The sequence below is a fragment of the Eublepharis macularius genome, chromosome 1 (genome assembly GCF_028583425.1).
Source record: "Eublepharis macularius isolate TG4126 chromosome 1, MPM_Emac_v1.0, whole genome shotgun sequence".
NCBI lineage: Eukaryota > Metazoa > Chordata > Lepidosauria > Squamata > Eublepharidae > Eublepharis > Eublepharis macularius.
Genome location: NC_072790.1, coordinates 96165779 through 96191262, shown reverse-complemented (window position 1 = coordinate 96191262; position 25484 = coordinate 96165779). Strand labels below are relative to the sequence as shown.

At 39.7% G+C, this 25484-nt stretch overlaps 1 protein-coding gene across 2 annotated transcripts in view; it reads left to right on the top strand.

Moving 5' to 3' along the window:
* The first annotated feature begins 2048 nt into the window (after window positions 1-2048).
* The window catches only part of ATG5 (autophagy related 5), a 35110-nt gene continuing 11674 nt past the window's right edge, over window positions 2049-25484 (top strand). Inside the window, exons 1-6 of one of the 2 annotated variants that reach the window (XM_054996369.1) lie at window positions 2049-2331; window positions 4911-5068; window positions 6479-6606; window positions 12850-12928; window positions 13930-14092; window positions 18164-18258. In XM_054996369.1, the coding sequence (XP_054852344.1) occupies window positions 4961-5068; window positions 6479-6606; window positions 12850-12928; window positions 13930-14092; window positions 18164-18258 (573 nt within the window). In that variant the 5' untranslated portion in view covers window positions 2049-2331; window positions 4911-4960. The remainder of the gene's footprint in view (window positions 2332-4910; window positions 5069-6478; window positions 6607-12849; window positions 12929-13929; window positions 14093-18163; window positions 18259-25484) is intronic. The other variant, XM_054996360.1, reaches the window with a different exon arrangement.

Sequence of the window (25484 nt, the reverse complement as noted above, 5' to 3'; positions counted from 1 at the left end):
TGCAGAGAAAGAACAAGACATTCATGTAGATAGAAGTGCCTAACTACAGGGGCTTGAGATAAATACTGCAATTCTAAGCAGAGTTACTCCTGTATACGCCCATTGAAAGCAATGGGCTTAGACTAGAGTAACTCTGCTTAGGATTGCACTGAAAGATGGCTTAACACTAGAAGGTGAAGAAAGGAGACAGAGGTACCTGAGAAAGGAATTTCAGAGACCTGTGGTAGTACAGAGAAGAAATGGCCTCACAGAAAAAAATGGATTTAAAACAGCACCAAGTTATGTGTAAGGGTGAAAAAAACCCTTCTGCAGTTACTGTACTGACATGGCCCCTCCTGAGTTAATAAAAATGAAGAAAAGCCCTGTGACTGATTTCTTATTACAGCCTGAGATAAATGGATAATATATAATATAGAGACCTATAGCTCTCTATAGAAAATGACGTATAAATTACCTTTGACTTTAACAATTACCTTAATAAGTAAAAATCATAAGCACTAGAACCGTGTTCTCAAATCTATGTTTGGCAAATAAGTGGCATCTCAAAAATGGGAAATGACAGGAAAAGAGAAAAGAAACAAATCCCACAATACAGATTTTATCGGAGAAGAACACATGAAACTGCCTTTTGCTGAATGGGACCTTTGGTCCATCAATATCAGTATTTTCTACTCACAGCAGCTCTCCAGGGTCTTAGCTATGGATATCACTTATTACTTCATCCCCTTAATTGGAGATGCTGGGGTTGAACCTGGCACCTTCTGCACACCAAATAGATGCTCTACCAAAGCAAAAGAATAATCATGATGAAAAAACATCTAAATATAAAAGTAAATGAAATGTTATGAAACTTTAAATTAATGGGCCAGTTTCCATATTGTGTATTTCATTCACACATTATTTCCTTTTAAAAGTTGTATTCTACGTTTCTTTCAAAACTGAAACCCACAGTGATTTCAAATACAATATGCTGAATCCATTGCCATAGAAGTGGCCCTTTTCTCACTTCCAGATTCTGACCTGTCGAGTTCCTAAAGTTTCAACTTTAGAATGGCTGTCTATATGGGAGCTTTTTTACTTTCGTTCTTGCAATGCCACCAACAAAGAAGCTTTCTTCAAGGAAGCAATGCCTATCCCAACTGAAAGATGTAGAAGTACTTGCTGCCTGCTATGAACCTCTATTCCTCTGATCCATATTCCTGATCATTTTAAACTGTATTTAGATATAGAGAGTAAAACCACATCATTAAAAGGATCAACTTTACTAAGAGTAAAGTCAGATTTCTAAAGTCTTAAGATGGCCGTAAACTAGCCATCACAGCTGCAATTGTCATTCAGTACACAGTAAGACTCTTAAAACTACTGGTGGGGCAGAGAATCAAAATGTGACACACCTATAGGCCGCCTTCACCTTTACGTGTAATACATCAGCCAAACAAGGATTTACTCGGCAAATGTAACAAATTCCAGCCTAGTCAAAAGAACCTTATGACAGAACAAACTTCATCCACATATATTTGGATATTCAAAACTGGATTTGGCCGCACTGGAAAACCCCTCTGAAACTAACTTCTATAGCACAACATCGCAGTATCCAACAATGCATGTGTCAACTCTGCAGCCATTAGAAGCCACAGGGCTCAAAATGACCTGACCTAAGATCTAATACATCACCCAGGGTTCTTAGTCCAGCACTCTGACCACACAAGCACTGCTGTATTCCTGCATGCCACACAGCTACGGAAAGCACAAAAGGTCCGGAGAAAGGAGCGTCGGCACGCTCAGCGGAGTCCACACTGGCTAGAAATGCCGGCGTAACCCACGATAAGGGACAAAACAGCCTCTAGCTGAGAGACGCTGCAGCCCCGCCTCCCTCACTATTCCCCGACGGTGTTCCTCGCTCTCTTGCTGCCCCCTGGAGGAAACCTGCAACGCAGCCACTCGAGCACTCTCCTCGGATTCTGCGTGACGTCCCTTTTCTTCCCGCCTCCTCAGCCAATCCCCGTCGCCACTTCCGGGTTGTGGACTATCAAAGCAGAAAACGGTTGGCTGGAGGAGCTGGCCGTTCCAAACCCTCGCCTCCCTCTGCGCTGAGAGAAGGAAAGCAAGGAAACGGATAGGCGGAGGGAAGCTCTGGGTCACGTGATATGAGTGAGCTGGCCCTACAATAGAGGCAGGGGAGAAAGTTGAACGTGGGGTTCGATTGACTGCCCTGTGTACGGCCAGTAGTTCTCCTGCCAGTGGGCGGGGCAGGGGGAACAGAGTCTGCGCGTAGCCGCCCTGTGCCTGAGCTTGGCACCAGGGGCCGGCTGGGAAGGAAACGGCTGCCAGGTAACGGCTGCGTCCTTTATCCCCTCCCCCCTTGGGGTCTGTGGAGGGGATGGCCGTTGGGAAGCAGACGGGGCGCGCTGGCTGGCTGGCTGAAAAGAGCCCCCTTCTCTCCCCCCCCCCTTCTTTGAGTTCCCAGTCTTGGCGAGGAGTTGTCGGCCTCTTTCCCGAGAAGTCACTTCATGTCACTGAAGTGGGTCCGCTGTGCGCATCATCCTCATTGTGTACGCGCAACCCCCGCCTTTGCGCTGCTCTGCGTTGTGTAATTAAAGGCAGGGGATTGAACGGGTGATGAGAATCGCAGGCGAGTCGGCCTGTCGCCTTACCTCGCTATTCTTCCTTGAGCTTGGGGAGAAGCGTTGGATAAGCAGGGGGAACGGGTAGCGACTCCGCGTCCTCAGGTGCTGAGGATGTGTTTTGTGCAGGTCAGGGGCGGTGCCCTCCGCACATCAGACGCCCTCCTGTCTTTCCACTTTTTAGTTTTGCGAGTTGGTATTTATAAGGGGAGGTGCCTACTGTGGAATAAAAACCTTTTAAAGAACTGTTTTTCTTGCCTTTCAAGATATCATAGCTGTCATTGCCCCACCTAGAAAGTTATCTGGATGTTTTCCCTCATGGTAGCACTACCTAAGATAACTTTTGGTTAATGCTGTCCTTGTTTGAGCGCTCAGACCTTTAAACTACAGTCTTAAATAGTGTTATGGAGTTCTCAGTCACTTGATGTTGTTGGGCTTAGAAGGGTGTACTCTGTTTAGTGTTGCACTGTTAGAAACCACTTATTATGAAGCTAAAATTGCAGGTAGCTGGCTAGTGTAGTAGCACTAATAATTGTGCCCAAAGAGGGGGTTTTTACATGGCCTATTTCCCCTCCTCTTTATCTTCCTGCCCCTTGTCTTAAACTGAAGACCTAGATTCAAGAAGAGTTTAAAGAATTTAGACAGCTTTAGACAGAATTTAGTTGGGCTTGGGAAAAGATATTATACAATTAAAAATATTTTGCACCATCAGCTATGACCTATTTTAGTTTCCAATCTGTTTAATGTCCAAGTCTTGCTAGTCTGCTAAAATTACTGGGCAATATCTTACCATCCATATGTGAAAAGCACGTGTTGTTTTCCAGAGTTTGTTTCCATTGTTGTAGTTCTGATCCATGGGGAGGATCAGCTGTGAGGCTCGACAGACTAGAGTGAGGAAGGGACACAAGGATAAAATTACTGCCTCTCCTTCAATGAAGCTGTGCTTGAGGAATGAGCAGTTTCAATTTCTTGTCCTTTCCTTGCCCTAGCTGTTCTGTCCAAACCAGCTATTGATACTATTTTGTATATCAGAACTTTTAAAAACTAGCATATTTTATTGTTGAAATTATATCCTTGCATACATTGGGAGTTATTTTGTTTTAAAATACATTTTGTCAAATTGGGTATTGGGGAATAGGCTCACTTAAATACAAATAAAAGCCCCCACCCCCAGAAGAAACAATGAGGTAAGTGCTATACATTCATTAAAAATAAGCTCCTTATGTATGAAGCAATTATTAAAAGGAAATCAAAGGGGAGAGTTAGAAGCATTAAATCCCTTTTTGAGTTAGACTTTATTTGAAATGATTTTAAACAGTGGCTCAGATAGAATCTGTACCACAGATAAGAAAGTGGATGAACAAATCCATGGGGTGTCAGAGTAGTTGAAAAAAATATCCAAGGAGGCCATGAAAGGTGAGAAGTCTTCCTTAAAAAGTGGTAGCAGTTATATTAGATACCTTTTAGAAGACAGCTAGACAAATTCTGCAGGTTAGGTCTATCAGCTGTTATTAGCTTTGATAAAGAAATTGAAGCACCGTGTTTGGAGATGATATACCTGTAAAAATAATTCATTGTGGCACAAGCTGTGGGTAGGTTTGTTGCCTTCATTTGTTCCTTGTAAGCATATTTGGATGGCTGCACTTGGAAACAGCATGCTGGGCTAAATGGAACAGTGATGTGATCCAGAATAATGTTCTTGTGAAGGCTGCAAAGACTTCTTTCCCAGACAGACATAGCATAGTGTGTATGTGGCGGGTGGTGGCGAGTGTGAACACTCACTGACCGGTATAAAAATGTTTAGTCAACTGGTAGAACAGGCATATTGCTTTTCCATTTACTGACTTCATTGTTTAAGCCAATGAAGCCGAAACGAATTGAATAGTTTTTCAAAGCAGTGCTTTTCATTATACTTGTGTTTTAAGAATTTAGAAAGTGATTATCAATAGATAAAGCTAAACATGCATTGATAAAAAAATACCACTATGTTGCCTCTTGGCAAGGGGTTTCCCCTTTTATATTTTCTAAACATGTAGCTCTATGACTCAGTTTAAATAAACAAAAAATAGGTACCATCCTCATTGTGTTGTGGAAGACTGCTAAAGGGGTAACATGACCTATGTATCCTAGTCCTATTACACTGCTTATTGGATGTCTTATCCTATTGATAGCATTGACTTGCACAATCCAACTTGAGTCTCAGTCAGAAAGGTGGACTGTAAATAACATAAAAAGTAATTGTAATATTGTGGCTCTAAAAACTGACCAGTTATATTTTATTTGCAGTGTATTTTCTGAAGGAATTGCCTGCATGTGCTTCTATACTTCCTGGAAGAATGACAGATGACAAAGATGTACTTAGAAAAGTGTGGTTTGGGCGAATACCAACCTGTTTTACCCTATATCAAGATGAGATTACTGAAAGGGAAGCTGAACCTTACTATGTATGTATTGTGAAAGAATGTTGAGCAATAATGTTTCCTGTGTACAAAATCTGCTTTGTGGGATATTTACTTTCTAACAAATGCTTTTCCCCATCGTCTAGAGATAAACAGGCTAATGCTTCACTTCTCTGGAACAGCATCGGCCTAGCTCTATTATAAGGCCTAATGCGCAGTATCTCTGAATGTCTTTCTCTGGAGTGGAATGTGTTGTTGATTGATCAGCATGCAGCTCTAATAAGTCCTTTCACCCCAAACAAGGGTTCTGTGCCAGGCTAGTCCTTTTCTTATTCCCAAGAAACAGTTGCAGTCTGAAAGTACAAGGATGAGGAAATAATCTGTTTCCCGGATACTTCTGAGAGCTTACTAGTTAAATTAAAACTTAACCAGTTTCATTTTAAGCAGAATGGGCTCTCCTTTTTCGTGTCGACTGTTGCTGGAAGTTTTCCCTGCTTATATGTAGGAATGTCTTTCTCCTATTATTTCATAGAAGGAACACATTTCTTCTACCAAGTAACTTCTCTGTGAATTTTTGTCTTGTGAGCTTTTTATAGGTTTGCTTGGTGGATTGGACCCTTGATAACATTTCTTTCCCTTAAGGCTTAATCCCAAGTATTTAGTTGAATTGATGGTTGTCCCATCAAAAACACTACAATTTACTTCATAGTAAAAATGAATACAGTTAACTTATAACTATGCAATTGCTATTTGGGAAGCAAGTATGAATTTTAGTCACAATTTATATCTTTTCATAAAGATGTTAATATCCTAAAGAAAGAAATAGACATCCAGAACAACCTGTATTAAATAAGTTAATGCACATTGCAAAAGACTGGACATTTCAGATGCTATGCTGTATGTTGTAAATCTTTATTTTAAAGTAACTCTAGTATTCCAATTTAGATCTGTAGAGCTATGGTGATGGAAATGCTGGCACATTGCTACAGCTGCAGAATAAGTTTTCTACCTCTTTGTCTTTCCCCCCATCTCCCAACTAAAGACAAGGAGAGATGCTAGTATATATTTGCTAAATTTTCTTTCTCCTTTTGCGATCCAGTGTGGTGTAGTGGTTAAGTTGTTGTACTAAGATTTGGGAGACCCAAGTTCAAATCCCCACTTTGCTGTGGAAGCTTACTGGGTGACTTTGGGATAATCATACAGTCTCAAGTTAACCTTCCTTGCAGGGTAGGTTATGATGATGATAAAACAGAGAACAGAACACTGTAAGCTGCTTTGGGGCAGGGGGAGGTGAAGTATAAGTGAAGTATGCAAATACATACAACTTTCTCTAGAGTTTCTAAAAGGAACATTAATACTACATTTAAAATTAAATTTAAAAGTTAGTAAATATTTTGACTTGAAGCTACATACTGTTTTTAATTAGATATATCATATTTAAACTCTTTCTTACAGCTGCTGTTACCTAGAATTAGCTACCTGACACTTGTAACAGACAAAGTGAAAAAACATTTTCAGAAAGTTATGAAACAAGAGGATGTTGTAGAAATATGGTTTGAATATGAAGGCATGCCATTGAAGTGGTGAGTTTAAAATGCTGATATGTACGTTACCCATCTGCTTACTGTTGTGGGCTAATCTGTGTTTTAAAGTGGAAAAATCCTACCAAAGCCTTAGAAGATCAGTTTGTTAGAAATCATTATAATGAATAAAATACTTACTTTTCCTTTACCTTTTTTGATAAGTAACAATATGATGAAAAGGGTAGTGAAAGTGGCTTTTTCCTCACAATTTCAGTGCGTAAATGAAAGACCAGTTCTAAACCATGTTGGTGATTATGAGTACTAAAATGGATTGATCTTTACTTAATTGCATGTTTGTTGCTAGAGATCTCAAATAATGGCCTAGCAAGATTGCATAATTTTCAGCTCTAGTTGTCAGTGGTTCTCATTTCCATTGAACAGAGGTTTCAGGAATTTAGATTTTTAGTATTTGTCCACATTACAGGTATAAAGACATCATATGGCCCTGTGCAAATATAATACTTCTCATTGCTGAATTTGGGAATGGACTGATTTTGCTCCCTGACACACACTTCTTGACATGTAAATGACTATCACTTGCTTTGACTGGTGAAATGTTACTTTAGTGGATCTCCATGCCTCTAATGGTATCAGAATTATCGACAGATGAGATGGTATAACTTCCAGTGGGTGCATACCAATTTTAAATTGCAGGTGGAGAAACCTATGATGATAATCCATATACAAGATGTCCCTATGCATTAGGGCTTGGAAAGTTTACTTTCTTTTTTTTTTACATATAAGTAATCAAAAGGTGGTTTTAGATTGTGTTATAGAATAAATTTCAGTAAATATATATGCTCTCTCTCTCTCTCTCTCTCTCTCTCTCTCTCTCTCTCTCTCTCTCTCTCTCTCTCTCTCTCTCTCTCTCGACCAGCGCATGGCAGCTCACATGCTAGTGACATTTTTGTATTTGTTATAGATGAGTCTGGCTCTTAGGTCTGATGAAAATTAGTCAAGGCCAGCCATAGAGTGATATTTTATTCCTTATTCCTACATCAATCAATACTGAGGATGAGAAAATCAAGTCAGTATTTTTTCATAGTTTTAACTTCTGTAACGGTAGTTCACAGCAACTTGTAGAGTTTGGGACTGCTTGAGACCTCGTTCTCTTTTTTTTGCCTTAGAGAAAAAGTTTTATTAAACATGTATTTCACTTGGCACAAATTCTAATCTAGTTTAATATGGTAAATAAACGACAATCTCTGAGAACAAGCCAGAAGTTAGTCTCCAGTGTTTCATTCTACTTTTAATATTGCTTAGCTTCTGCAACTATTCTTCTTACCAGAATATGGTTTGATTTCTCCCCCCCCCATCTACCCCAAGCACTTACATATCACCTAAAGACTGAAGAAAGAACACATGGAAGACTGATGTTACAATTGTTTGCATTTCATGCAACATAAAAATTAATTTAATTAATTAAATTTTAAATTAATTTAAAAATTAAAAAAAATTAAAATTAAATTAAAATTAAAATTAAATTATTTACTTCACCATTCATTTCAAGAACAAAAGTATTAAAATACTTGTAATCATAATAGGTGAGGGTGTGTACGTGTGAATGGCACGTGTATTTCAGAGACTCCAAGACAGTTAAAGGCTAACAAACTTATTCTGGCATAAACTTTTGTGACCATGGTTTATGCCACAATATATCATTAGCTCTTGAGATACTAAGGTACTGTTTGTTTTGCTGCAACAGATGAATTGTTAGTGCTACAGATGTGCAAAGCAGTATTGATATACCAAATATATACATGAGTAATGGCTAAGTTGGCATTATCCAGGAATACCAAATCATATAGAGAATACTGAATAAAAGTGGGATACTGCTGTTTATTATTGCATCTTGGGGTGGGGGGAGTGGCTTAAGCAATTTGCTTGCTGTTTACTTGTTGCTTCTTTTGGCGGAGGAATTACTTAAGCGGATGCTTGTTTGCTGTTTATTTACCTGTTACAGTGTCTCTTGGTTAGGTTTGGTTTTTGTGGGATTCTCTGATTTGATATTGGTCTCCTTGCTTCAGTTTTGGTGGGAATCCCTGGTTTGACACTGGTTCAGTTGCTTTGGTTCTGGTGGGATTCTCTGGTTTGACATTGGTTTGATGTTCGTTCCCTTCCTTCAGTTTGGTTCTGGTGGGATTCCTTCAGTTTAGTTCTGTCCTGTAATTTAAATGGGAGAAATGTCATAGAGCCATTAGTTCTGTTCTGCTTTGTCTCTAGTTTGATGTGGGATTTCTTTGCTTCGGTTTGGTTTTATTGGACCTTGTTGGTTCAACTTGCATTGTGAGTAGACTTTGCATTGGGACTGGCTTTTGGCCAGGGCAGGGTTGCTGCTTTGCATAAAGGTTTCTTTGCCCTGGAAAGCCTTCGTATGTTTTCCCTCATAGGAAATAATGGAGACTGGCTGGGGGCATAGAACTGGACCCCTGGGTCCAATCTTCCTGAAACTGGCGGGGGGGGGAGGGTGTTTAGTGGACAGTCAGGACTGGGTTCCCTGTAAATTTGGTGGAGTTTGAAAAATGCTCCCCTAGTTACCCCCATAGGAATATTTTGGGATTCTTTAATAAACTGAATCCAAGTAAAGAATCTGTCCTGGATATCAGGAATAGCAAATATTTATGGTATTCCTGATATCTGAGTCTGAATTATACAGGGTTTTTTTCTTTATGCCCCTAGTTAATATTGTAGAATTTGAGAAAAATTAGTGGTTTTTTGGCAGGAGCATCAAAATCTGAGAACTATCTGGATAAATAGTTGAAAAGTATTAGATATTTGTCTGAGATGGCACCTTTGTATGATCTGAAATCAATTGAGTTTATTGTCTTCGAACTTGGAGTGAACTAACCAGCAGATGGTGCTAAATAATTAAGTATGTGCAAAGAAACTGCCACGTTCTAACTTATTTGTGTCTGGTTCCTTCAGTCAAACAAAACAATCATATTTTGACTGTTGTAAAAGCGCCATTCTTTAAAATAGAATTAATATTTGTCCCTAACATTCGATTATATTTTATTATTCTCAGTTTGTATCTAAACACATTTAACATTCACTTTAACCTGTAGTAACTGCACTGTTTAAAAAGCTGTAGTGGTATTGTGGTCATGGAGACTAATTATAATACTTCATACATACTAACTATAATACTTCATAGATAGTTTGCTAAAACTATTTTCGCTCTTTTATGACTTCGGCATCCCCATTAGTACCTTCAAAGTATCTCTATGAAGAGCTAACAAGCTTATAGATCTAATACTGTTTGCTTATTAGATATTCTGTTAAACTTGGTCATAATAGCTTCCCATTGTTCTTAATTATTATTTCTTTGGGAAAAGGAATGATTGCAAGTAGATTTGCTGATATTTAATTTGTATGTAGACTCAGACAGTCTTAGTATGTTAGTCTTGTGAGTTTCTAAATTCTCCTACAATCTTTACTGGTAGGTTTGTATTTTTGCTGTCTGTGTGTTGTATACACATCTGCCTACTAAAGAAACTGTATGATACTACTATCAGGGAAATGTGACTCTGTTCTGTATCCAAGCCGTATACTGGAACTTTTCTTGAAATTCTGGAAGTAGCTAGTGAATGATGGTTCTAGAGGTTATAGAAGGCTATTACTGCAGAGGGTGTATCTAATAGTGTGTGGCTAGTAGCTTCAGGGAGTCTGTCCTGACTCTGTCAGTTTTAAGTATTTACCACTTTCAGTTTCTGTCAGCAACAACCTTGAAATTTGACAAGAGCTACCAGTAAACCTGTCAGAACTTGAGGTTAGGCGTGGGCTGGGATTTTTCATCCTACAAGTTTTTAAACGTCTGAAGGCAGTATGAATCTTTGGTAGCGACCTGCAGATTAATTTAAATGGAGCCCCCGCTTCCTGTGGCTTTAGAGATGAGTTTTAAAATGATATAAGGGGATTCTTTTGCTGTCTGGGTATGAAGAAAAATATACATGTTTGACTTCTGTAAATCCAGCTTAAGCATTCCTGTTCTGCATAACTGAAAATTTGTTGGGGGCTTGCTGAGTTACAACAGTAGTTTGGGAACATCACAAGAAGGCCAAAGTATACAGAGTGCTTATGAAACAAGTGTGAAGAACTCTAACTTTGACCTAATTACCAGCAATTACTTCCTATTTTTCTTTACACTGGGTTCTCCAAAGGAGACCAGTGAAACTGGAGGAATCACATTCACCTCAGTTGTGCTTGTACTCATTCCATGACAGTGCTTAAGTGAAAATCAGCAGGGCAGAGTAGAGGACTGAGTTCTGAACACTTTGGCTTCATTCTGAGTGCTGCTATGATTTTATTTTTCTCAGATAAAGTGTCGAACTCTTCTGAAATAGGTGACAATTCACTTAATTTGAAATGAGGGTGGTGGTGGTATCTGGGAGGGTATCTGCTATTTACATGGCCATAGAAGCTGTTAAAAGTCTTTGGGATCCTAGTCCAGAAGCCTGAAGCTTTCTCTGGAACTGAAATATGCTTATCAGGATGATAAATAAAGTAGAACCACTTGGAATGAACCTCTTGGAATGGATGCTGTTGTATTTGTTATGGATCTTGTTGTGTTTATTATGGATCTTGGAAAATCTGCCTTGTTTCATTAGACCAGACAACATAAGGGGACTTGGAGGAAAACCAGCAATAGGCATAGTAAAAGCTACTACTTTGTTGCAGCCTCGCTTCTATTGTGATGTGATGTGAATAGGATTTTACTGCTATGACATTTCCAGGCCAAGGGCTAGATGGAAGTACTTCAGAAGCTGTAATGGTATGACCTCATTAGTAGCTATTGTTGGCTATCCCTGCCCCTCACCCAGATTTCTTGCTTCAAAAGGGTGAAAACATTATCAGAGTATAAAAGTTAAGAAAGATTGCTCAAAATTACAGTATAACTTTTGAGATGTCCTGTTCAGATCCTATAGGATAAGAAATTTTTTTAATATTGTTCAAACAGTATCTTATTTCACATTATTCTACTACCATGATTTTTCTCCTCTACTACATTTTTAGGGGACCAGTATGTTTTGTTTCTTTCTGAAAAGATACTCGGGGCCGGTGCCAGAGTTTTTGGCACCTGAGGCTGGGGGCAGCTTCAGGGCTGTTACCGCCCCCACATGCGCGCGGAAAGCATGCATGCACTCGTACCCGGACTGTGTGATGACGTCACTGTGTGCCACATCGTCACGCAGCATGCTGCTGCGAGCCAGCCCCATTGGTGCAGCAGGGAGCTGGGATGGCGCGTGGGTGGCCTCCCAGCCATCCCGCTCAGTTGGCCCGTGCTGCCCCGGCCGCCTGCTGTGCCTGGCCCGCAGCTGCGTGCAGGCGGTGATGGCATGTGGCAACTGAGCTGAAGGGCTGGGAGGCTGCCTGCTTAGACTGCCCCACACTGCTGCTGCCAGCATGCACTCCTGGCCGGGCACAGTAGGTGCAGGCCAGGCGCGGCAGGCGGCCGGGGTGGCACGTGGGCGGCTTCCCAGCCCTTCCACTCAGCTGCCAGGGCTATAGCCGTCAGCTCCGTGGCACACGCCCCCACCCCCCCAGGAGCCCCCCTCCAGTGCCTCAGCGCTCGAGGCGGCTGCTGGACCCGCCTCCATGGACGCGCAGGCCGTGAAAATACTTCATTAACTACTGCCTTTTATTCTCACATCTAGATTGCCCTTTTTATCCCTTGTTTGTCCTGACCTTAGGGCTCTGTGTACTTGCTGATAGCATGGAAGAATTCTTATGTAAATTGTCCCTTCCTATGACCATTGTATGAGTAAAAGGGGATTCGCTTTCAAAATCACAACCCGACTTACAAGGTAGGTTTGTTGCAAAAATTGGCCACATCCATCCATAAGTGAACACACATGGGACTAGTTCGCACTTTTTTGTGTGTTTAAAAATGCAATATAGTGTGTTCACCTAGAATGACTTTAGGCATGTAGATGAAACACAAAAGATTGGAAATTAATGCACCTTACACATAATCAGCTTGCCTTTAATTATATTGCAGTAACTTTTATGGCCTCAGCAGTACTCTTATAAATTTAAAGGAATTTAGTCAGAGATGGTATTATAGTTAGTTGATTTAGGGAGTTAGGGAAGGAGTGTGTGTGTGTGTGTGAGAGAGAGAGAGAGAATGTTGTAATACAGAAATATTTTTAATGTGTATTTGAGAATAGTTTGGTTTTGGAAGTGGTTAGTGTTGCAATTCTAGCAGTTAAGGTTCTTGCCTTCCTCATTTTCACCTGTTTCTAGGCATTACCCTATTGGCTTGCTCTTTGATCTTCATGCATCAAATACAGCCCTTCCTTGGAACATCACAGTACATTTTAAGGTACATTGTCTTGGTTTTGAAGTATTTCTAGCTTATACCTTTAAAAACTAGCGGTCCTTATAATTTCTTATATGCATGAGGTGCAGGGGAAGAAGTGAGGGCTGCTGAGTCGGCACATACTTTTTACCATATTGGCTGTCAGAACTAGGAGCTGATCTGTGTTTCCCCATTTTAATATGCACTGAATCCAGCTACTTTTGAGTGCAAAATTTGAGTTTTAAAAAATCCCCTTTATTTTAAAAGATCCTATTTGCTGTGAAAACAGGTGTTCTCAAAGGACAGTTACTAATGAAGACGCAAACTGGATTGGTAGGACCTACGCTGAGGTAACAATAGCAGAATGTTAGTTTCTCCCTGCAACTCGTATTTTTGTGCTGGTATGCTTTCTGCCCCTAACTTCAGGCCTTCCTTACTTAGGAAGTAGACATAGGGTATAGAGGAAGCTCTCCATTCACTAGCTCTTGTTTCATAGAATGCAGCATGGTGGGCAGGGATCCTGGAAGGAATTTGTCTTTAGTTGTTTTTATATTGGGCTAGAAGATTGGAATGGGGAAGGATAAATGTCTTCTAGTTGTTCAGTTATAGCATGTCATTGTGAATTCCTTGGGAGTCCTAAATATTATTTCAGTTTGGTAGCCATGCTGATCTGCAGTAGAACAGCAGGATTTGAGTTCAGTGGTTCTTTAGAGACCAACAAGATTTTCAGGGTATAAGCTTTCAAGAGTCAAAGCTCCCTTCTTCAGATACTACTACTTCTTGGTATTTGGAGAAGGGAGCTCTAACTGTTGAAAGCGTATACCCTGAAAATGTTGTTGGCTTTTAAGATGCCACTGGACTCAAATCTTAAATATTATTGCTACTAAGCAGTTTTAGTTCATAATTACAAATAAAGATCTATAATGAGGATTATACACCATGCTTAATTTCATTGGTTACATTACAGGAAATGCTATTGAGTTAATGAACCATTTATTTTTTGATGAAGATCTTATTCTTTCTAGAACTTTCCAGAAAAAGACCTTCTCCATTGTCCTTCTAAGGATGTTATTGAATCTCATTTCATGTCTTCTATAAAAGAAGCAGATGCCCTAAAGCATAAAAGTCAAGTCATCAATGAGATGCAAAAAAAGGATCATAAACAACTTTGGATGGGATTACAGAATGGTAAGTACAACTTTTAAAGGAAGTTTCTTAAGTAGACTGTTGTGTTTATACTTAGGAGTTCTTTAAGTAACAGTGTATTTGTTTTCCTTTAGAGTAACAAAAATGGTGTTTAAAACCCTTGGAAATGCATCATCTTCAGTTGATGGTATTTTAGACTAATTTCTGTTTTCTTACCCTATGTTTTTAGTCCTGTGCATTATTAAATGCTATAGGAAGGTGGCTAAACTTTTACATGTTTTTAAAACTAGGTATTGCCCCTCTGGGTCCCATTTAAGTGTTTAGACATTTCACTTGTTACATGAAAGATGTTTAAAAAATAAACTTTCCATAACAGTGATACATATGAAAGTGGTGAACTCAGTGCTAGATACCTTTGCAGCTGCAGAAATCATATAATACTATGACCTCTTAAGATCTGCAGTCATTTTGTCAAAGCTGAGCATGCACCCTAATTTACCTCTTGGCTAGACATCCTAGTTATAAAGTTTGAATAGTGCAGGGCCAGTTTCAGTGTGTCTGTGTAACATTTTTTCCAGTGCTGTTTGCCAAAGTTGCTCCTTGTCATACAGGCCCAAACTTCAGGTAAATATGGGGAATATTATAATAGTTTGGCACATGAATAAAAAATATGAGGGGCTTCACCACTGGAAAATTAAAGTATGCTTAAGCAAAGTAGAGAACTTAATGAAAAACTGTTCAGGGCAGAGGTTTAGATTTGTGTAGGTAAACTTCTAAGCTTTGTTCCTGCTAACTTTCTCAATTATCAACTATTCTGTTAACAACGTTTGAAGAAGTGTGGTTGAGTTGTTTGGGAGAACATTGTGGTAATCCCAAGATAAGAGGTTGCATAGAAATGTTGGTTGTATAGGTTTCAGTGTGTGTCATTGGAAACTGCACCTGTGGAACCCAACAGATAATGTTTTCAAAGCTTTCAAATGCTAATTTTATATTTCAATACTTAGTAAAAGAGAAATAAGAAAAACTTATGAAACCAAGAGAACTTTTTAAAATACATGCTGCATCTTTCAGTATGGCTTTCATTATAGATGGGTTGATTTTAAACCCCTCTGTGAAACAAAATTGATGACCACAAAAAAGAAAAGAAAGTAGCAGTTGTGATAACTGCCTCAGAGTTAATGATACATCTGCAAGTTGCTTTTTCTATGAAAGATCATACATTTTTCCTACTGATAACTGTGTAAGCTCCATTGCATCAGATTATATGGTTTAGTACAGTACTAAAGGCTACTGTCAAATGCATTGTTGTGTGTCTGTCACCGAAGAATTGGAGCTGTACAATTGTGGAAATACATTCGAGGGTAGCCTACTGTCGTGTTATCTGTTTGTTGCTGGCTTTAATTGTTAGAGTAAAATGAAAACAGTAAAGTTGCAGTTCTTGTGCACAGTGATTCTTGAGGACCTCAGACTTTGAGATGAAAATATAATTTGTTATATTTTTAACAAAAAATTACTATTAGAAGGTAGGCTAATAAAGTTTCTCAGCCCAGGAGATCCTTATTTTGTTAGTGCTGCTTTTTGGAATGTTCTTTATAACTGGGATTCTGGAAACCTGGAAAGTCACACAGCAGTTTTACCTTGTCTTTTATAGGTTTCTGAAGTCCCCTGTTTAATTTTAGGTCCCTTCCAGATATCTAGGCCTATCACACAGCCATTTCTTGAAAGCAAAATATACTGAACAAGCTCAGTTTGTATCCAAAGTAGCATTTAAGAAAAATGGGCAAACGTGATGGGAAACAATGGATAAACAGTCCCCTGGCACTTCCAGCTGGTTGTACCACTGGTGACGAAATCTTTAAATGAAAACTTGTATGATTTTAAATAGTACATTGTATGACTTTTTCAACAATGGATAAGTTAACAAGGGGGGCAGCTATAGAATTATAGGTATTTGTCAGTTGTCATATCATATTAGTCCGCATTGACTTCAGTGGACTTAACTATTTAGGATTGCACTGCAAGTCTTATAACCCTTGATGTGGCTCTCTGCATGAACTGGGAAAAGGGGAATACTGAAATAGCTCCCACTCTTTTTTTGAGGGGGGGGGAATAGAAGTTTCTACTACAAGAGCTTTTTAGCCCTCAGCTTATGATGTGTCTGGTTGGAATGTCTGGTAAGTGTAGCTGTTATGGAGACAGTGGTGGCCAGATGGGTCAATTATTATGACTTGTCTTAAGCAATGAGGAGACAGGCATCTAAAAATTGCTTCTGAGTAGTGGGGAAATGGGCTGCATTTCTCAAGTTGCCTCAGATGGCAGGGGCACACAAAACAGGGCCTCTGAAAATGACTGAAGTGGATGAATAGATTCATATAGGAGAAGGTGATCCTTAAGAAATGCTGGCCCGAAGCCATATAGAGATTTAAAGGTACCAGTACCTTGAATTGAGCCTGGAAGCAAATTGGGAGCCAGTGTAGATGGAACAAGACTGGACTGATGTGGTCCTATCACATTCTGTGCCAACTGTAGCTTCAAGATAGTCTTCAAGGGCAGCCCCATGTAGAGTGCATTGCAGTAAACTAATGTAGATATTACCAGGGCATGCACTACTGTTACAAGATCTTTGCTATCCAGGAAGGGCTGTAGCTAGCTCACCGGCCAAAGCAGGTGAAAGCACCCCTAGCTACCACTGCCAGCTGTTTATCCAACAGGAGACCTGTGTCAAGCAGTACTTTCAAGCTACAAACTGCTCCTTTAGGGAGAGTGCAACCTCATCTAGAACAGGAAATATTCCATATCCTGAGTCAAACTTTCTCCCCACCAGTAACGCCTCCATTTTGTTGGGATTATTTTCAGTTTGTTAGCCCTCATCCATTCCAAAACTACCTCTAGACACCTGTTCAGTTTCTGCAGACTCCATGGGATTTGTTGGAAGGATGAGGTAGAGCTTGAGTATCATCTGCATATTGGTGGCAACTCTGGGTGCCGTCTCTCAACAGCTTTATGTAGATGTTGGAAAGCATGGGAGACAAGATGGAACCTTGCGGGACCCTATAGGCTAGAGGCTGAGGGTGGAGCAGCAGTCCCCCAGCACCACAGACTGAAACCTACCTTTGAGGTAGGACTGAAACCACCGCAGAACAATGCCAGTCACAACCCTGCAAGGCAGTCCAGAAGGATAGCTGCTGAAATGTCCAGGAGAATTAACAGGGTAGCATTCCACCATCTGGTCTCCTGACGCAGGTCATCCGCTGGGATGACCAAGGCCATTTCAGTCTCCTGACCAGAACTGAAACCAGCTTGGAACAGATCCAAAATGACAGGTGGAATACCTGAGGGGGCATACGATGTAAAGGTATACTTTTTTTTTGGTTTGAGAGCAGCTTTTGGTGAATAGGGACATCATTTGATGGTGGTCTTGTAGATGTAAACAAAATGTGATTTTATTGTATTCACAATAAAAATTCTATAGCTTGATTTTATTCATCTAGCATTATGAGTTGTAGCATATCAAAAAATGAATTTTCCAGTTCTACCATGTGTTCTTCCATTAATAATATAAAAAACAAATTTCCTTATCCACACAGCTTATATGCTGTGTCCCAACACTTTTGGTATCTATATAAATGAAATCTGTAATAACCCATAATATTGTTGCTTACTGCTTTGGGGCAGAAGAACTACTTCTTAGCTGATGTATGCACTTTTAATATGTTATATAAATTGGGGGTAGGGTGTCATTTTTTAGTGAATTTTCAAAAATGAATCATTTAATGATTTCAAAAATGAACTTTATCTAATTTAAATGACTGTTCAGAAAGCTAACATAAATTTAATATTGTGCAGAGACATAAGCATAGCTTGTGATTTGTCACCACCATTAATTACACAGCTCATTTAATGATTTCATGCCTGAATATGAATGAATCATTGTTACCTTAGTTCAGGACAGATTGAAATATAGGGAGAGGGATATGTTCTGTTCTTCATACTTTCATTTTATTTTATCACCTTTCTATTTAAAGCAAATACTCGAACCATTTTAAACGATAAAAAATCAGTAGCTTCTGTAGGATATATTGATAAAATTGCATGTAATATTCTCATTTTCAGACAAATTTGACCAATTTTGGGCTATAAACAAGAAACTCATGGAGTACCCTCCAGAAGACAGTGGATTTCGCTACATCCCATTTAGAATATATCACGTAAGAGTAATTTTTGTAAAAATAAAAATGGATGTTATTTTTTTTTTAAATGCTTGTTACCTTATACGATTAATTCCAAGTATTTAATACTAGAATCTTGATTTTCAACATCTTTCCTTTCATGCCACTCTTACTAGCTTTTGTGAATGTAAACACTTTACTGGGCTTCCTAACTTTTCTTTTTTTTCTTTATGTAAAACAATGGACATGAACATACTACTGTTGTATTTCAAGATCTTCATTAGTGCCTGATTTGTTTAAAGAAAAATCCAGCACATTTACCTAAAGTCCTCAGCTCTCTGATCCCAGCATATCTAAAGGTCTCTCTCCTTCCATACTCACATGCCCATTTATAAAAGTTATCATCAGAGGTCTTGGCATGTTTAGCAGCCGGTGAATTGGGTGATAATCAGAGACAGTGCCTTGTCAGTTGGGGTACCTTTTTTGCATAGCTTTTGATTGATTTTTCTTCTATATTTCCCTGTCTAAACCTTCCTTTTGACTCTTCCCTGTGCCTTTTCGTTAATATGATTCTAATCTAATTATTCTCTGTTAAATATTAATAGACCATCTTTCCCACAATGTGGGTCCAAGGCAGTGCATAAGGTACAGTAAAAAAAAAATCAAAACAACAGTTGAAGTTGAAATCTGTATTCACAAACCACAGTAACTGCAATAAGAATTAGCAGAATTCTCTCATTATCCTCTGCTAAATTTAAGTAAGTGGAAGAGGGCTGTAGGCTCCTGGTAGCCTGTTTCAGCGTATCTGGGCAACTATTGAGAGACCCCTGAAACAGACTACCACAGAGTGAGCCTTTCTTGGAGGGAACTGTGAGAAGGAGCTGGCATAAAGAATGAAGTTGGTGTGTAGGTTCATGCAGAGAGAGATGTCCTTCATGTATTGGGGTCCTAGGCTGTGAATAGTTTTAAATGCAGAAACCAACACCTTAAACTAAGCCCCAAAGCCCACCAACTCTGGAAACACAGTGACAGCAAACATCATGTTTTTATGCCTTCCCTGGGTTTTATGACAGTTTGGTTTATTAATTTTTTTATGATTTTACAAGCAGGAGCCCACAAGCAAGTCATGGTGGTACATTGCCTCTGCTGCCTCCTCTTCACAGCCTGCTGTCTCTCTGGCTGGCAAGAGCTGGGGCAGTAGGTGGGAAAGAAGCAAGGAGGAAGACCTCCATTGCTGCCTCCTAGCCACTGTAGCTTGCTGTCTTGCACAGAGGCAGGGATTGGGGAAAGGAAGGTAAAAAAAAACAGCACCACCTTCTCCCTCTCCCCTTCTTCTCAGCCACCACTACCTGTCTGCCTTCTTTTCCTGGTGGGCAGGCAGCTGTAGAAGAAAGAATGCATCTACTAGGGATGTGCACTAAAAAAGAGGTATCATGAAGGCTATAAATATTGGTATTCCCTCTATATTTGGGGTCTCTCATACTGGTTTGGTATTCAGATCTGGGTTTTCTTCGGGGTTCCAAAATGAATTGGGATCATTATTCCCTATTGGAGAATATTTCTGTGGTTCTAGGGTGGCCAGTTTTCATGCAAATTACACTAGAATTGAAGCAGGGCAGTTTTAGGTCAAAAGGTACAATTCTACAAGCACCTGAATGAGACACCCCCAGATACTGTCCTTTGTTCCATATTGGGGGGAAAAGTCAATGCATTCTTCAGGGCAAAGAAGCCTTAGCCAGCATACAAGAGCAACCATTGACCAAAAGCCTCTTAGTGCCAATAAAGTCCAGCAGAACTAAAGAATTGTAGCTAAACCTACCTTGCAGCAGAAGTAAGACACAGACAGATCAGAGCAGCCAAAAAGCATGCACTCCAAAAAAATCTTGCCCTAAAGGTCTCTGCAGCCAGGCCAACATTTCTGTGGGTTGTGTGAGAATTGCTGTGGTTGATCAGACAGTTGAGCTCCTCCTAATGTGCAATGCCGTTCACCTGTGAGAGTTGCACCCCCCTCCCTTTTTTTTGCCCAGGGAAACCTTTCAAAGCAAGAAAAACTGGCTACTGTAATCTTTAAAATGCCGTCCCTGGTTATTTCAAAATATTTCTGGGAATAATCAGCATCAGAACACTGGTATATCTGAGAATCTTGGATAAAGTTTTAGGTTCCTGAATATTCCTGAGAAATCTGCAAAAAGAGAGGCACTCAGGGGGAACTAAGCTAAAGCACCACAAACAGTTCCCCTCTTAACTATCACTAACCAATACAAAGATTATGAAAAATGTAGATCATTTAATCAATTACCAATAAAGGAAATTTACAAAGTATAAAGGTTATAGTCACTATAGGTTGCTAACCATGATATAAACTCCAGTCAGTCAGTCTTATATGTAATAGGAAAATTACAACTAGAACCCAGTATCTGAACAAATCTCTCAGTAAACATACATTATATATCAAGAACAATAATTCAAAGTCCCACAGTCGGCATGTCCATTCAAGGTAATAAGTGAAAGCTGAGTCACAGCCAGACGTTCCCTCCACAGGCGACCAAGATGGAGTTGCCTGTTGCTCAGATGGTGATCTACAGGGAGTAGCTGGCAAATTTCCTAGCCCGACTCACAGCAAAGGAATGTTTCTGGTGCTGTACCTGGGAAATACCAATAAGGTGTTTTGGGGTATATTTTTAAAACCAAAATACTAAAGCTCACATCCCTAAAAAGCATGCTGTCTCTTCTATGTTCTGGACGCTACCACTGCATTTTTGCTTGTCCAACTTCTTCTATGCAGGGTGGCCAATGGCACCAACAATCCACCTTCTTTCTTCCCTCTGACATAATGTCTGCCCCCTCCTGTCCCAACTATAGTCTCCTTTATGCTTTTTGTGCCTGCAGAAAATCCTTCCGTCTTCAGAGTTTTGTTGTAAACCCCTCCATTTTAACAAAATGTTTAGGATTTTTCTACAAAACTGGCAGTTTCTGTAGGTTTACAGAGAAATATCTCCTGTCTGTACATTGTTGTATTATGTGAATTTTTGAACAGCATTTTTGAGACCTGTTAAGAATTGGATATCACTGTATTCTACTTTGTGAGCCACCTGAGACTGGTGTCTGGAAAGTCAGCATATGTATTTTCTGGATAAAAATGTTTGTTTTGATAAAAAATCACGCCATTGTATTCCAAATTAACTGACATTTCTGCAATCATCTTACGGTCATCTTCACATAAAATGTTTTTTCAATAATTTTACTGTAGCATAGATCAGCTGAATCTAGAAGTACACCTGATTCCCACACTGGATGCAGTTAGCAACAGCACCAGTTTGCCAATGGAATATCAACCCACCCGAAGTGGACAGCAGATCTGTCTAAACTACCGGCCTTTCCAACCAACGTAGTTTCCATCTTGGCATGTTTCACCTAGCTACTTGACCACAACATCTAGGCACCAGTTTATGTGCTTGTATTGTTGCTTAATAGATTGCCCGTACATTCTTATTTTTGGGAGGACTGTTACGTTTATTTCATGATTTTATTGATGTAAATTGCTTTGAACAGTATTTGTTGAAAAGCAGGGTATAAATTATTAATAAATTATGTATTATTCCAGTCTTTCTCTTCTTGTAGAGAATGATTTTGTGTGAAGATGAATTAAATAAATGTAATTTAATGTACAGCTTAAATTAACGTGTAAGGAGATGGTGCATAAGTGTAAAAAGCGGTAGTGTATTTGAATGTATCAGGTCAGCCATACAGAAGCTGTCTTTTTATATGTCACCTTGAGCTTTTCTGAGATTATATGGCCCCAGATTTTTTTGTTGACCAAGAATTTTTTGCAAGAGTTGTTGAAAAGGAAACTTGAGAAATTAGTTTCCTTTAACTTTTATGCTTTGTAGGGATGATGGCTGCTTGAGAATAACTCACTATCTCCAGCTATCCCAGGACCCAATGATAAAATGACTCTACTTTAGAATTGTTGTTCTAGGTTTGGTCTATCTACTCTGTGCATAATGTTCCACCATAAGTAATGTTAGTAAAGAAGTAACCATCATTTTTCTGTGCTGATTTTTTAGCTTTCAGGAAAGTTGAAGCATTGGAACTCTGCTCATAAAATATATTTTGGATATCTGCATAGAGTATAGGATATTCTAAGACAAGACAGATGGACTTTGTAGCTTTATATCATTACTGTAGGCTGTTCAGTTTCAAAGGTTATGGAAAGAATACAAGTAACTTGAATTAACTATCTAACATTTTTGAAGGAGGTTGGTAAGAAGTTTATAAGTATTCTGTGTGGGAGACTCAGTCTAAACAGTTGCCATAATTTATCTATAGGCCTTGAAATAATGTTGCTCTTAATCATTTAAGAGATCAGGAAAGTTACATTCGTTCCTTACAACGTATCCTGCCAAATGAAAGGATGTAAGGAAGACATGGGCTGTTGCCCACATATGATTAGGAAAATTGTCCCTAAACTATTTGTGACCAAAGTGTTTTTGGCATTATGGTCTAGACAAAATTGTAATAAACCTTACTACATAAAAATAAATACATTTAGCTTCATTCCAGATGTGTGTGTAATTCTAATGGCTGCCCTTAATTCAACCACAGTCTCTGAGACGTTCATAGTATTTAGGTTAAGTATTGCTCACATTACTTTGATATTGTTAGACATAATGATAACATGTTGCTAAATAACAGACTATGACAACTAAAGGTTTCCGCTATGGGTGTGCTACATGTGTATTTGTTTCAGATTCTTAAGAACGATATAATTATTAGCTTTCAAAAGAACAGAGCTTCAAAGATCAATAGATTTAACTTGAAAACATATCCACACTTTTCAAGTTAAAATAGCTGTCTACAGATGAACCTTTATAGATCATATTTTTCAATTGTTGGCAATACTGGTATTCCAATGCAATTTATGAACTAAAAATTATTCAATAGGGAAGACTATACTGTGTAAAGTATATGTTAAAGCTCTTAACGAGAATCAGTTTCTTAGGACTCAAAAGGCATAACTGTTACCAAATTTTTCATGAATACAGGTTGAAGCAATTGCAGATAGGATTGACATCACTGACTCAGTTGTGATCTGGTAGGTTTAGTTTGACTCCTACTGCATAAGGCAGGTTAAGGTAGGTAGGAAACAAGTTTTGAGTATGTGGTTATGTTTTGAGAAGAGTAGAGGTAAATATGATTTCTTGAGTGTCATGCACTCTTTACACTATTTTCAAATTGTCTTAATGGGATAGTAGCAATCCAATCCCATCTTGTCATGGAAAGGGGCAGGGCCATGCTGATTTTGCCATTGACATGACATTCCTTCCAGGGATCTCTCCCACCCCATACACCCCCTTATTTCCTACTGTTCCTTTCAGCACTGGAGCAGTCAAGGGTCTTACCTGACTGTCACATTCTGGTTCTTGGGCTTTACTGGAGACAGTCTAGAGCACCCTTCCTTGTCCCTCCTCTGGCAACCCCCTTTTCAGTCAGGATATATCCTGATAAATGACAGAATTTGAAGCATCAAGGATCCAGGCACAGTAAATGAGAAGGCATTTCTTATATACTATAACAATTAAGTAAATAAGAGAACGGTTATAAAAATGGGACAGGGACACACCAAGGCAAAACTCAGAAAAACTCACTGGAAAAACAAAGTTCCTAACATGACTGCCATAGTTAGTTTCTATTTCTCTCTCAATACTTGATCCCAGTAGGCCAGACTCACCCCCACCATGGGGTAAGGGATCAACTTCCTCCAAAGGCAGCCTTGCTACTGCTCAGCTTCAAGGAGTGAACACCCTCTTTCTCTGCGCAGGGTCTTATGTGCTTTTTCTCCAAGCTCTGCCTCTTCACCACTGATTTGCTTCTGCTTTTTTTGCTATTTTCCCCAAATCCACTCATAAACTTGGAGGATGCTTGGGAACTGTAGGCCTACTTGCTCCCATGCTTTACAGGAGCCCAAATTGGCCCATGTGGTGCACAGCAGCATGCCTGCCACCAGGGGGAATGATTTTACTTCTGGAAAGTGACATCATTGGTACATTTCGCACTCGGTTTTTAGAGCGCGTTTGTACCTGTTCCACATCCCATGTTTGCAAGGTTTTCACACTTAAAAGCAGTCATGGGATGCAGTCCCGCTTTTTGTCTGCTGTATCCCCGATTTTTCCCCCTGCGGACATACCCCGATGTTTTTTCAAGTTCGCTGCCGACTGTCAGCAGGCCCGCATTTTGCTAATGTGAACACTTTTGCCCCCTTTTTGCTTCTCTCCCCCCTCTCCTTTTCCCTAGGAGCTGATTGGTTTGTGCAGAATTAACCACTCCCACCCTCCTCAGCTCTCTGAACTCCTTGTCCACCATTTTTTTTTAGTAAAGCGAGCTGAGGGTCATAACGCTGTTTCTTCGTTGGTTTCCTTCCTCCCGGTATGCATGCTCTTTTATTTTTTTTCAAAATCCAGGAATGATTCCTAAGCTTGCTGCTAATTCCCTGCTAGCTTTAAAAGCAAGGAAAGTGTTAAATAGCTGCTTTCTCCTTCCTCCCTTAGGGTATGCGCACACATTCTTTTTTTTTTAAAGACAAGAATGGGTTGCAACGTTGTAATGTTCCTGCACTTTCTTCCTGGCTTTAAAAGCCAGGAAAGGATTAAACGGCTGCTTTTCCCTCCCTCCCAGGCATGTTTCAGACTTTGCCAAAGAGGGGGAAAAAACCCAAGCATTTTGCACAGCCCTTTGGAAACAAGCCTCTGCTTCCTGGGAGGAGATGAATCGGCAGCATTTTAACCCTTTCCTGGCTTGATTTAAAAAAATGAGAGTGGTACATGTTTTCCCCCAGAACTCTGCCACCAATTGCCTCTCCAGTGGGCAGGTGACAGCCCAATCAGCAAAAACAGGGGAAGGGTTCCAACATTGCAACGTTACTATGCATGCTCAATTTTTTTTAAAAAAGTGTGACGTGAATTGCAAGGCCCCAAAAGCCCAAAATTGCACCGAGGTTTTGAAATGAAGCACAGACACCAAATCAAAATTGCAGTGGACAGTGTGAAATGAACAGGTGCAATGCCGAAGCCACTGCGATCGGGGCGAATGCTCATAAATGGCGGTTTAAACTGTAAGTGCAAAAAGGGCCATTGTGGCCGCTGGGAGCAGATGCAAGAAGATCTTCCTGGTAAGTGCCAGGTTCCTTCCCCTCCCACTGGGAGGCTAAGGGGACCTGGCATCCCTAGGAAGAGAGACTTTCTTGAGAGCCTACAGGTCTGTCATTC